This window comes from Rissa tridactyla, chromosome 19 (assembly GCF_028500815.1).
Source record: "Rissa tridactyla isolate bRisTri1 chromosome 19, bRisTri1.patW.cur.20221130, whole genome shotgun sequence".
In the NCBI taxonomy this organism is placed as follows: Eukaryota; Metazoa; Chordata; class Aves; order Charadriiformes; family Laridae; genus Rissa; species Rissa tridactyla.
The window spans coordinates 7,352,932-7,364,260 of NC_071484.1; the positions used below are offsets into that span (position 1 = coordinate 7,352,932).

At 67.6% G+C, this 11,329-nt stretch overlaps 3 protein-coding genes across 4 annotated transcripts; 1 reads left to right on the forward strand and 2 right to left on the reverse strand.

Moving 5' to 3' along the window:
- Window positions 1-746: 746 nt before the first annotated feature.
- On the reverse strand, window positions 747-2,938 carry MRPL10 (mitochondrial ribosomal protein L10). Its single transcript, XM_054224713.1, has 5 exons — window positions 2,877-2,938; window positions 2,515-2,687; window positions 1,927-2,091; window positions 1,657-1,801; window positions 747-1,398 (listed from the first exon to the last, which is right to left on the reverse strand). The coding sequence occupies exons 1-5, from the start codon at window positions 2,914-2,916 to the stop codon at window positions 1,148-1,150; spliced, it is 774 nt and encodes a 257-aa protein (XP_054080688.1). The 5' UTR covers window positions 2,917-2,938; the 3' UTR covers window positions 747-1,147.
- Window positions 2,939-3,401: 463 nt separating this feature from the next.
- Window positions 3,402-6,334, forward strand: LRRC46 (leucine rich repeat containing 46). The gene is made up of 8 exons (XM_054224811.1): window positions 3,402-3,496; window positions 3,598-3,694; window positions 3,788-3,896; window positions 4,248-4,294; window positions 4,486-4,595; window positions 5,313-5,382; window positions 5,656-5,816; window positions 5,943-6,334. Exons 1-8 carry the CDS (start codon window positions 3,466-3,468, stop codon window positions 6,332-6,334), a joined length of 1,017 nt encoding a protein of 338 aa, XP_054080786.1. The 5' UTR covers window positions 3,402-3,465.
- SCRN2 (secernin 2) lies at window positions 6,325-8,997 on the reverse strand. Of its 2 annotated transcripts, none has more exons than XM_054224427.1 (8): window positions 8,960-8,997; window positions 8,451-8,622; window positions 8,178-8,359; window positions 7,890-8,089; window positions 7,593-7,808; window positions 7,314-7,479; window positions 7,037-7,214; window positions 6,325-6,912 (listed from the first exon to the last, which is right to left on the reverse strand). In XM_054224427.1, exons 2-8 carry the CDS (start codon window positions 8,619-8,621, stop codon window positions 6,754-6,756), a joined length of 1,272 nt encoding a protein of 423 aa, XP_054080402.1. In that variant the 5' UTR covers window position 8,622; window positions 8,960-8,997; the 3' UTR covers window positions 6,325-6,753. The 2 variants fall into 2 exon arrangements, with proteins under 2 accessions (XP_054080402.1, XP_054080404.1); XM_054224429.1 differs by having other exon boundaries at window positions 8,451-8,531; window positions 8,960-8,990.
- Window positions 8,998-11,329: the final 2,332 nt, after the last annotated feature.

Consider the following 11,329-nt stretch of genomic DNA (forward strand, 5'->3'; position numbering starts at 1 on the left):
CGCGGGGGGGGGGGGCCAAAGCCGATCCCGGTGTCCCCGCGCAGGTGTCACCCCCCGGAGCAGCGGGGGACGGATCGGGCTGCGGGGGGCGGCGGAGCCGTGGCGGGGTGGGCGCGGAGCCGGAGCCCCCCCAACCCGGGCCGGGCCCCCGGTGCTCACCTGGGCGGGCGGCGGGCGGGCGGCCGGGGCCGGTGGCATCCTGCCCGGCGGCTGCAGGAACCGGAACACGGAAGGAGGCGGAGGCGGCGGCGGCCCGGAGCCGCTCGGCTCTGCCCCCTGCACCGTGGAGGACCGGAGCCGACAGCGCCCAGGAGGGGCCATCGGGACATCCCCCCCCGACGCCCCGAGCCGGACCCACCCGCGTCCCGAACACGGACAGACCCGGACCCCCCCTGCCCCGGGATCGGGGTAACGAAGCAGGGTGGGGGGGATCCATCCTCTCCTGTAACGAAGGGGGGTGTGGGGGGGTCTCATCCCGGCTGCACCTGCTTCCCCCCCCACCAAGCCTGAGGCCGACCCACCAGCTCTGCCCATGCAGAGTGGGGTTCCCACCACCCCACGGGGGTCCCGGGGTTCACCCCCCCCAAGCTTTGCTTTATCCTCCCTCCCCCAGTATTTCCCTCGCCCCCCCCAGCACGGCCCTGCTCCAGGAGAGCCCCTGAGGAGCTCCCAGCATCTCCCCACACATCGAGGGGCAGGAATCCCCCCAAACACCCCCACAAATTGAAGACGAGTCCTCCAGCATCTCCACCACCACGCTTTAATGGACAGGATGGCAACCCCGCGGACACGGCTCGGTCAGCGTTACAGCATGCTCCCCCGGTTCCAGCGGGCAGGGGTGCTCAGAGTGCCAGGGGTTCCCCCCGCCAGCACCACCGGGGGTCCCCGCCGCACTCTTGCCTCCTCCGTCCGATGCCCGAGACCCTCCAACCGCAGCCCCACAGCACCCGAATCACAGCCGGGATGTTCCCAGGTGCCATCAGTGCTGGTAGCGGGGAGCAAAGAGAAGGGCCAGGGCTCCCTGATCGGGACAGTGGTGCCACAGGACACCCAGTCCCGCTGCTGGCTGCCCACCTGGGGACAAATCTTCAGTCCCTGACCCCCCCCGACTGCAGCCGGTGAAGGAGCTGACTCCCAGGGCTCAGCGTCAGTGAGCTCCCGAGCTCTGGGCAGGGGCGGGCTCGGACGGGCTCCCCGTCTCCCTGGCCTGCAGCTGACGGATGTGCTCATCCAGGAGAGCCGTGAGGTATGCAGAGCCGCGCTGGAGCAGGGAGGACGTCTGGGAGGGCAGGACGGCCAGGGCACCCACTGTCTGCCCCTGGCTGACCTCCAGCGAGGGCAGCTTGGCCAAGTTCTCCACTCCCTGCTTGCTCAGGATGGTGTTGTCGATGCAGGCGCCTGGAAGAGAGGAGCAGAGCTGAGGACAGGAGATGGGGTGCCAGAGCCAGAGCCCTGTCATCTTCCACAAGCGCATAAGGAAAGGCTTGCTCCTGCAGGCAGGACTCCTGCTCCTCGCCATCTATCCCTCATTTTAGGGGACATGACAGTGATCCCACAAGCGCAGGTCTGTTAGCATGGACCCTCCACCTCTCCCCAGCACTGGAGGGGAGCCCTAAGCCCAGCGCCAGCACACGGGGACACAGGAAAGGCTCTCACCCAGGAGGTTGATCTGCGGCACTCCCTTCAGCACCCGCAGCATCTCCTTTGCCTTCAATTCTGGGCTCACCAGCAGGATATTGCGCGCCACGAAGAGAGGGAGGAGATTCTTGTACTTGGACTGTGACAGCACGGGTCTGACGATCTAGGGGAGACAGCTCTCAAAATGCAGCTTTTCACCCCAGCACGTGCCACAGGGTCATCCCAGCTCTCACCCACCTTCCCCCACCCCAGCCACACCGGGATCTGCCCCGGCAGCTCTGCCCCTACCTCGTTCAGGACAAACTTGACCTCAATGTTGTGCTTTCGGAGGTAATGCCTCATCAGCACCACGTCCTCGTCGGGCATGGAGTTGTACTGACAGATGGCAATCATCCGATTGTCCCGGAACACCTCCTCCACCTGCCGCCGCAACAGCCGGGCATAGCCGTTGTCCTGAAGGGAGTGAGCAGCGATGGGCCACAGAGAAGGGGCAATGGCTGCTGCCTCCCCCAACTCTGACCCTGCAAAAGGACCTACTGCCATGAGATGCCACCATGGATCATGAGATGCTGCCACGGATTGGGACTCACCTGGCTTCCAGCACTTGGATTACCAGCTGGGGCATCTCCCAGCCACTGACAGCATGAGGAAAAGGAGCAGTAATCACCCCAGAAGCCTCCATACCGGTGTCCAGCCAGGCTCACCCTGGGGCAGGGCTGTCCCAAAGCCCCGTACTGCACCCAGTGGCGGCTGCGGACCCCCGTGTCAAATCGCCAAGGCAAACCACACAGACGGGGCGTGCAAAGCCACTCGGTCTCCTTGCGCACCGAGGCCCCACAGCCGCGCACCCACAACGGCCACAGGCCAGAAAATTACCTCCTCCTCGACCCTCTCCTTCCTGGGGGTCAGGCAGCGCGGCGGGACGGCCGGCCGCGGGGCCAGGTACTCGGTCACGGCCATCAGCTTCTGCCGCTGGAAATGCATGGCCTTCCAGTGCCGGGTGACCGCCTTGGAGCCGCGGCGGACGAACTGCAGGGCGGGCAGCCAGCCTGGGGAGAGGGGGCAGACGGGCAGCGCTCAGGGCCGGCGCCAGGCCCCGGGTTCCCCCGGCGGGGAGCGTGAGAGGAGCCGGGAGCGGGGAGGAGGGCCGAGGTAAGGACACGCCGGGCCGCACGCACGCCCTCCCTCCCCTGCCCGAGCCCCATGGAGACACCCAGCCCCGGTGAGGAGCCCCTCACCCCGCCGCCATGGCGCGCCGCCGCTGCTGAGCGCCGCCATGTTTGCCGCGGAGGCGCAAAGGCTTGTGGGAAGGTGGACGACCGGCGGCGCGCGGGCGCGGAGGGGCGCGCCCCGCCCCGCCCCTTCCGGGGCCGCCCGTCTCCTAGCAACGGGCACGCTGCGGCCTGCGCCCCCGCCGCGGCCCGGCCCGGCCCTGCCCGGGGGTCTCTGTGTCCCCAGTCCGGGGGGCCTGCTCCCGGTGACCACCTCCAGCCCGGGGGTCTCTGTGCCCCTCAGCCAGGGGGGCCTGGTCCCAGTGACCCACCCCCCCCGCCTCAGCCCAGGGGTCTCTGTGCCCCCATCCCTTGGGGGGTCTGATCCCATGGTTCCCCCAGGTCCTGGGGTCTCTCTGCCTCATCTGGCAGTCCAAGCGCTGATCACCCCCAGCCCGGCAGTCCTGTCCTCACCGCCCCCTTAGCCCACCGGTTCCTGCCCCCCATTGCCTCAGGACCCTTCCCCTTGCAGAGAGCGGTGGGGCCAGGCCAGCCCCCCCAACACAGCCACCCAAAGGCCCGAGGAAGGGACGAGGACCCAGACCACCTTCCTGCCATGGCTGGGCAGGGGGAGACCCTGCTTGGGGGTGAGTGAGCCATCATGGGCCCTGCTCATGTGTCAGCCTGGAGGGGTAGAGGTGGGCTGGACCCTGCTGGCCTGGGCCCCATCAGTCTGCATTTCCCACAGCCCGTGAGCAGATGTCCCCAGGGGTGACGCTCACCGACAGCCTCATCGCCACGAGGAACCTGCCTCACCTGGTGGAGCCCCCGCGCCCAGAGAGCCGGTGAGGATCCGCACGGACCCCACCTTCACCACTCAGGCTGGCAGGGAGGGTCTCTGGGCACAAAGGACACCCCAAGCAACCCCCTTCCTCTAGATCCACGGAGCTGCTGTCCCCCTCGACCATCCGCTTGGATCGGGAAAACATCTGCACTATCGGGAGGCTCCAGAGCCTGAGGGAGATTCACAGCCTCTATCTGCAGCAGGTAAGGCACTGCGGGGGCAGCGGTGATCAGCCCTGGTCCTGTGGGGAAAGGCCTCCTTGAGGGGGACACAAACACCCCCAGTTGTGCTCCAGAGTTTTGCCTCCCCGCATGGCCAGAGGGGCTGGCAGTGCTCCCCTCCGATGCCAGTGCCACCAACACAATTCGAGCGACGGTCTGCCATCAGCCTTTCAGTTCTCCCAAACTCCTGGGCTCCCCATACCTGCTCCGTAAAGCTCCCGCGGCAGTGGGTGGGACATTACGTTGCCTGTGTGAGGCTTGAGTGATACTGGGGCTCCCGAAGTCTGATTTTTCATGCAATGGAAAAACATGTTGCTTTTTTCTTTTTTTCAGAACCAAATTGAGAAGATCGAGAATCTGGGCTGCTTTCCCAACCTGCGGTACGGGCAGCTCCTGCCCACAGGGAGATCGCTTTCTGTGCTCAGAGGAGAGCAGGGCTCCCTTCTTCCCTCGGCAGAGCCAGCAGGGTTCAAGTTGCAGCCCCTGACAGCTTGGTTATCGGGCTGGTTCGGACCCTGGGGGCCATGGTGCCCCCCCAGCCTCGTGCCACTGCCCTCCCTGTGCTCTGCAGGTTCCTCTCCCTGGCTGGCAACCGCATCCGCAGAGTGGAGAACCTACAGCTCCTGCGACACCTGCGTGTCCTGGACTTGTCCCACAACCAGATCCAGACGCTGGACCCAGGTAAGGAGCAAGAACAGGTCCGGATGTGGCCCGGGTGTGCCCGAGAGGTGCCTCAGGTACTGGAGAAACGCTGGCAGACCCTTGGTCTGGCCTTTGCCAGGGCTTCTGCCCCCCAGGTCCCAGCTAGAGCCCCAGCAGAGCCACTCTGGGGCTGGCCTGCCTGTCCCAGCGTGACACCAGAGGAACCCTGTGGCCAGGTTTGAGGCGTCCCTGCTGCTGGCAGACTCCAGGTGTCTGCTTCCACCTTGTGTCCTGCTTTGGCAGAACATTTCAAGCGGCTCTGATCAGACTTGGGGACTTCAACTTGCAGCAAAGCTGCTCCAGCCCTGACAGCCCTTCTTTCAGCCGGCTCCTCCTGTGGGTGATTTTTGGCAGAAGAGGAAAGGACAGAGGGATAATTATCTCTCTGTCTTCCTCTGTAGCATTCCTATTGTGGCACCAGGCCCTCTGCTTGCAGACAGGAGTAAGAAAGGGAATGGTGAGGGCCTGGGAAGGGGAAAACCCTCAGTTCTCACACGGGAGTGTGTATAATACACATTCCTGCCCTCCCTGCCTCAGTTTCCCCAGTCATGAGGTGCGAGACTGCTTCCCACGGTGGAGCTGTCGCCTCGGGAGTGGGTGAAGAGCTGCGGGAGACAGAGGGTGTGGGGTTTGGTGGAGGGGGGGGGCCTCAGGTCCCATCTCAGCACCTTTCTGCCTTCCCTTTGATCTCTGCAGACGAGCTGCCCCGCAGCCTCCGTCTCCTCGACTTAACGGGAAACGAATGCACCCACCAGCACGGCTACAGGTGGGCTGGGGGAGCCTGCGGGGGGGAGCGGAGGGGGAGAGCAAATCCCCCAAACCACATGAGCCCCTCAGCATTGTACAGCCCCCCCCAAATATCCAATACAGCCTGAGCCCCCCACCCAAACCCCAGAGATCTGAATCTCCGCCCAGGCCGGGCTGTGGGGTGGCTGTGTGGAGCGGTGCTGGCGGGGTTTGGTGCCACCCCAACCCGCTCCCAGCCCCGAGGCAATGCTGCCTGGCGGGGGTACATCTGCTCTTCCTTCGGTGCTTGCAGAGAGCTGGTGGTGGGAGCCCTGCCCCATCTCCTGCAGCTGGACGCCCAGCCCATCCATGGCGGTGTGTGTGAGGAAGAGGAGGAAGGCGGCTCTTCCAGCAGCGAGGACGAAGTTGACAAGTTGCTCTCTGAGCCGAGCGGCCCTTTCACTGCAGGCAAAGGTGCCCGGACTGAAGCAGGACATGTCGCGTGCTTGGGGCTTAAGCAGGCCAGTCCCTCTGTCCCCAAGGAGTGGCAGGGAGCCCAGCTGGCCGTGCCAGCTCTCCTGTAATTCTTTTCCCTGGCAGATTTCTTTGCGGATCTGCAGGAGGAGCTGGCTGGGCGCTCGCAGCAGAGGCGGAGGGAGTCCCTGAAGGAACACCAGACCCGTCTGGAAGAGCTGGAGGATCTACGGGAGCGTCGGGGTCTGCTGCTGCCTGCTGCACCGCTGAGCCCAGGCAGGGGCAGAGCAGCCCCAGGCCCCAGGCGGTCTCAGTCCCCTCCCCAGGCGAAACTGGGGACACAGCTGCCACCCCTGCCAGGACCTGGCAGGCAGCATGCCTGCCTGCAGCCCCAGCGAGCTCCCGGCAGGAGCCAGCCACGGACCAAGCCTCTGGAGGAAACTCACACCAAAGGAGCAAGAAATAGGCAGTTACCCGCAATACCCCACGCCAGGACGGCACCGCGCAGTTGCAATTAAAGCCTCTTTATTCCTACACCGATGTGCCTGCTGCCACGGCGCCACCAGCCCTGCAGCAGCCCCGGAAGGGCCAAGCACAGGCAGCTCTGCCTGACGGTGGGAAAAGACATGCCGGGTGGCAGGCAGGACTGCAAATCCCACTCCACATCCCTCTTCTTCCCCCTGCCCTCGCGTTTCAGGCCACGGCCACCTCTCAAAAGTGCCAATTCCTCCGGGGCAAGTTAGGGGGCTGGAGGCTCCGCACCTCCAGGCAGAGCTGGAGATGCCGGTTGAGCTGTTCCCCACCGTGCTGTCAGCGGCAGATCCGTGGTGGGAGGAGGTGAGGAGCCAGGCCCCGACACTGGGAAGGTTTTCTCATCCGCTATCCAGGAACAATGCTGGGTCGGGGCGAGGGGCAAGCCCACCCACCTGCACAGGGTTTATGTGTAAAACTTCATCTCTGCCTCCACACAGTCGAAGAACAGGTCAGCCAGCTCCTCTTGGGGGTGGGCCACCGACCCCCCCAGCAGCGCGTTCATCCCCTCCAGACCCTGCTTCTCCAGGTCCCGCAGCGTCTGCAGGAGCTTCTGGCCCCACTCCTGGCGGGGTGAGGGAGGGAGGAGAGCTGAGACCGGGTGCCCTCAGGGAATTCGACGGCCTCCCACATCGGCGGGGTGAGGGAGGGTCCCGGGGCAGTGGCAGCTGGGGAAGGGTCTGTGGTACCTGGTCCCTCTCCATCAGCTCCAGCGCCGCCTGATGCCGGCGGTAGAGCTCGTGCCGCCGATCAACCGTGCTCTGGAACCGTGGGATCTGCTTGGCGGGGTCGTCACGGAAGGTGGGAGACCTCACCTGCGGCACGGGCTTGATGTTGGCCACGAAGACGAAGGGCTTGAAGACGGACCTGCCGGAGAGGAGCGCCAGGGTGCTGGGACCGGCCAGCGCAAGGACAGATGCTGCTCCCTGGGGACGCTCCCATGGCATTGCTGTCCCCTGTCCTCACCTGGAGGGATCAGGGGTGGCCGTGAAGAAGTGGACGCAGGGCAAGGCAGGGTCCTGGGGCAGCACGGACACCATGCTGCCCGCCGTGCGGAAACCCTCCGAGTCCACGCAGATCCCACTGTCCTTGTCCCGCAGGATGGCCATGAACGTCTCCGCTGTAATGTGACCTGGCGGGCAAGGCAGAGCTCAGCCACAGCCATGGCTGCTGTGGCCACGGGGAGTGTGGAGACACCGGGATGAGCCATGGGTGGCCGTCCCCCTCCCCCGTCCCTGTCCCCACCTGCGTGCTGCCGCAGCAGCTCCTTGCCGGCGCGGTAGCGGGCCTTGGCAGCCTCCATGCGGGCAGGCTGGTGTGGCAGGGAGAAGACCTCAGCGAAGCTGAACTCGCCATCTCCGCTCCACCAGCCCTGGCTGCGGGCTCGCTGCCGCAGCCCCACGTGCTCGGCCGTGATCTCCCTCCCGATGCTGAGCTGGTTGGAGATGTTGCGGCTGCCCTCTGCGAAAGCCGGAGGTGGGGTCAGGTTTAGAGGGGGAGACAGGACTCCCCATCTGCCCAGTATAACCAGTGCCCGCTCACCTCGGATCTGCTGGGCTGCCCAGTACCGGCCGGCCGTCTCCAGCACCCAGGCCTCGGTGCGGTCAGCCAGCAGGAAGGTGTTGTGGTAGACGAAGGACACCGGCTCCTCCTTGCAGCTCCCGCCCTGACCGTAGCGCTCCAGCAGCACCGTGATCACCTCCAGAGCCTCCCGGGCAGAGCTGCCCCGCTCCAAACCCAGCCTGCCGCACCGGCAGCACCCCGTCGGCCGGCGGTGGGGGACGGCGTGGGGCAGCCAGGGCTATGGGGGGGACATGCCACGGTCCTCACCTCACCAGGTCCATCCCCAGCAGCGCCTCGTCCTCCCCCACGGGCTCACGGGTCCAGACGCCCTCATTGCCCACGCAGACGCCGTGCTCGTTGGCACCCATCTCGGCACCCCACAGCCAAGCAGGACGGCTCAGCACCACCGCGTGGGTCCTCTCCACTTGCTCGATCTCCAGGTAGGTGCACTGTAGGGAGGGGGGATGCAGAGCGGGGCTGAGACCTGGCACACTCAGTGCACCATCCCCTGTAGCCAACCTGGCCCCAGCATGGTCTCACCTGGACTTTGTCCCCGGGTTGGTGGATGGCGGCGGGGACATAGATGATCTCCTGGACCTCATGGCGCGGCCGGTCGGCGTTCTTGCCAAAGATGACGGCGGGTGTCGCAGTGTGTGGCGGCAGCGCCACGAAACAGTCGCAGGATGAGGGCGCGGGATCCCACCCTGCCATCCTAAACCGGGCGGAGGGGATGGGGCACCAACGGGGACGTCACCCCCTTGTCTCTGTCCTGGATGTGTCCCCAGGGTCCCTTTGGGGCTGGTAGATGTGAGGACACGGGGATCGGGGCGGTGGGGGGGCGGTTTGACGTCGTCTTTGCACCGGGGGGGACATGAGGGACCCCATCCCGGCGTGGCCTGGGGGGCACCTCCTGCCCCGGGACCCCGCAGCTCTGCACCGACCGGAGACCCCCGCCCGCACAGCCCCGATTCCCGGGACCCCCTGCACCGACCGCGACGGGACCCCCGCCCGCGCAGCCCCGGTTCCCGGGACCCCACTGCCCCACAGACCTGCCGCCGCTCCTGCACTGCCGCCGCCCGGTCCCGCCTCCCCCGTCCCGTCCGGGCGACGGCGGCGCCCCGTGGCCGGAGGCCGCACGGCGGCAGCGGGCGGGGACCGGCACCGGCAGCCCCGCGGGGCGGACGGGACACCAGACCCGGAGACAGGGGTCCCGGTTCGTCCCCCGTGGGGCAGGGACGGGGAACACGGGTGTGAGCTGGGGGGGGTTCCCGTGGGGCAGAGCCCCCCGTGGGCAGCATCCCTGAGGGCAGCACACCGAGTGGGTACCACCCTCCGTGGGCACCATCTCGGGTGGGTAGTACCCACCGCGGGCAGCATCGCCGTTGGTAGCACCCCCCCGTGGGCAGAACCCCCCGTGGGCAGAACCCCCCGTGGGCAGCACCCCGGGTGGGTAGTACCCCTCCGTGGGCAGAACGCCGGGTGGGTAGTGTCCCCCGTAGGCAGCATCCCCGTGGGTGGCACCCTTCGTGGGCAGTACCCCGGGTAGGTAGTACCCCCTGCGGGTAGCATCCCCCGTGGGCAACACCCCGGGTATCAGCTGTGGGCAGCTGCCCTGTGGGCAGCACCACCACGGGCAGCACCGTCCGTGGGCAACACCCCGGATGGATAGCACCCCCCTGGGGGCAGCATCTCGGGTGGGTAGTAACCCCCCCGTGCGCGGCACCCCCGTGCGCGGCACCCCCGTATGCAGCACCCCGGGTGGGTAGTACCTCCCATGGGCAGCATCCCCATGGGCAGCACCACGGGTGGGTAGTACCCCCTGCGGGGAGCATCCCCCGTGGGCAGCACCCCTGTGGGTGGCACCCCCCATGGGCAGCATCTCGGGTGGGTAGTACCCACCATGGGCAACACCGCCCGTGGGCAGCACCCCGGGTGGGTAGTGTCCCCCATAGGCAGCACCCCCGTGGTTGGCACCCCCCCGTGGGCAGCATCCCTGCGGGTAGCATCCTCTGTGGGCAGCACCCCGGGCGGGTAGCGCACCCCGGGTGGGTAGTGTCCCCCATGGGCAGCACCCCCGTGGGCAGCACCCGCGTGGGCAGCGCCCAGCGCGGCACGCCCGCCCCGCGGTATGCGGGCAGACCTGCCGGGCAGCGCCCTGCCCCCGGGGGGGACCCTGGGCGCCTGCCCGGCGCGTCCCGGCCTGCGGGGCCGGGCCGGAGGGGTGCAGCCCACTGCGGGGGGGGGTTCACCCGGCTCAGCCCCCACCCAGCCAGCACCCTCCTGCATCCCCATCCCGAGCAGCAGGGTGAGGGTCGGGGTGCCGGACGCCCGGGTCCCTGAGCAGTGACGGAGCCGGAGAGCCGGAGCGTGGAAAACACGCGGCGTTTATTCCAGTACAAAACCCAAACCCACAGCCCCGCAGCCTCTTCGCAGCACAAACGCTCCCCTCGCCAGGCGGGGGACACCCCTCGCCCCCCGGCCGCAGCACCCCTCAGGCCACACTGCTCCCCTTCACCCCCTCAGCCGCCCCCCTCGCCCGGGGCTCGATGGGGGCCGCCCGGGGCCCCCGTCTGGGCCGGTCCCTCCCTGCCCCGGGGAGGCGGCTCGGGGGTGGGAGATGCGGCGGTTCGGGGCGCGGGGCCGGGATCCCCACGCCGCAGCAGGCTGGACTGGTTTTGGCGGGTGGGAGTCGGCCTCCGTCCTTCCCCACCCGGTTTTACAGCCTTCATTGCCCCATCGCGGCAGGCAGGGCCCCGGGGTGGGAGGGGGGGTGGGGGGGTGCGGGGGCAGAGCACACCCGGGGCCCCTCCTCGCAGCCCCCCGGCTCTGAGCAGCTCGGCGAGGCTGAGCCCCGAGCCCCGGCATCGCCGTGGGACCCCCTGCTTGGCGGTTCCCTCCCCAGCCCACCCTTGGGGTGCTCCCAGGGCAGCCCCCCCTAAACCTGCCCTGGCTGCTGCGGCATGGGGGTCCCCCGACACGCCAGAGCCTCTGGCCACTGCCAGAGCCGGGCTTGGCTACCAAAATCCAATGGGCCACCAGCACGATGCTGCGGCACCCCAGGGAGGGTCCCAAGCCCCTCCGGGGTCCCCTCAGGAGATGAAATCTTGGCCGGGCGGACACCGAGAGGGAATTTTGTGCTGGAAAAGGCAAATGCCGGAGTCGGGGACATCCTTCGAGAGCTGCGGGCAGCCCAGGTCACCCGAGTCCAGCAGCGGGATGGTCGTGACCGTGCCGGGGCTGGGGACGCGTCCCTGCGGACCCTCCCAGTGAGACTTCACCTCGTTCTGGGTTTCCCCAGCCCCATGGCTCATCCCCAGCCCCACAGCACAGTGGGGCTGCCATCGGCCCCTCGCGTGCCGATGGGGATAGGGACAGGGACAGGGACGGGGATGGGACCCTGTGAGGGGTTCTACCCCCCC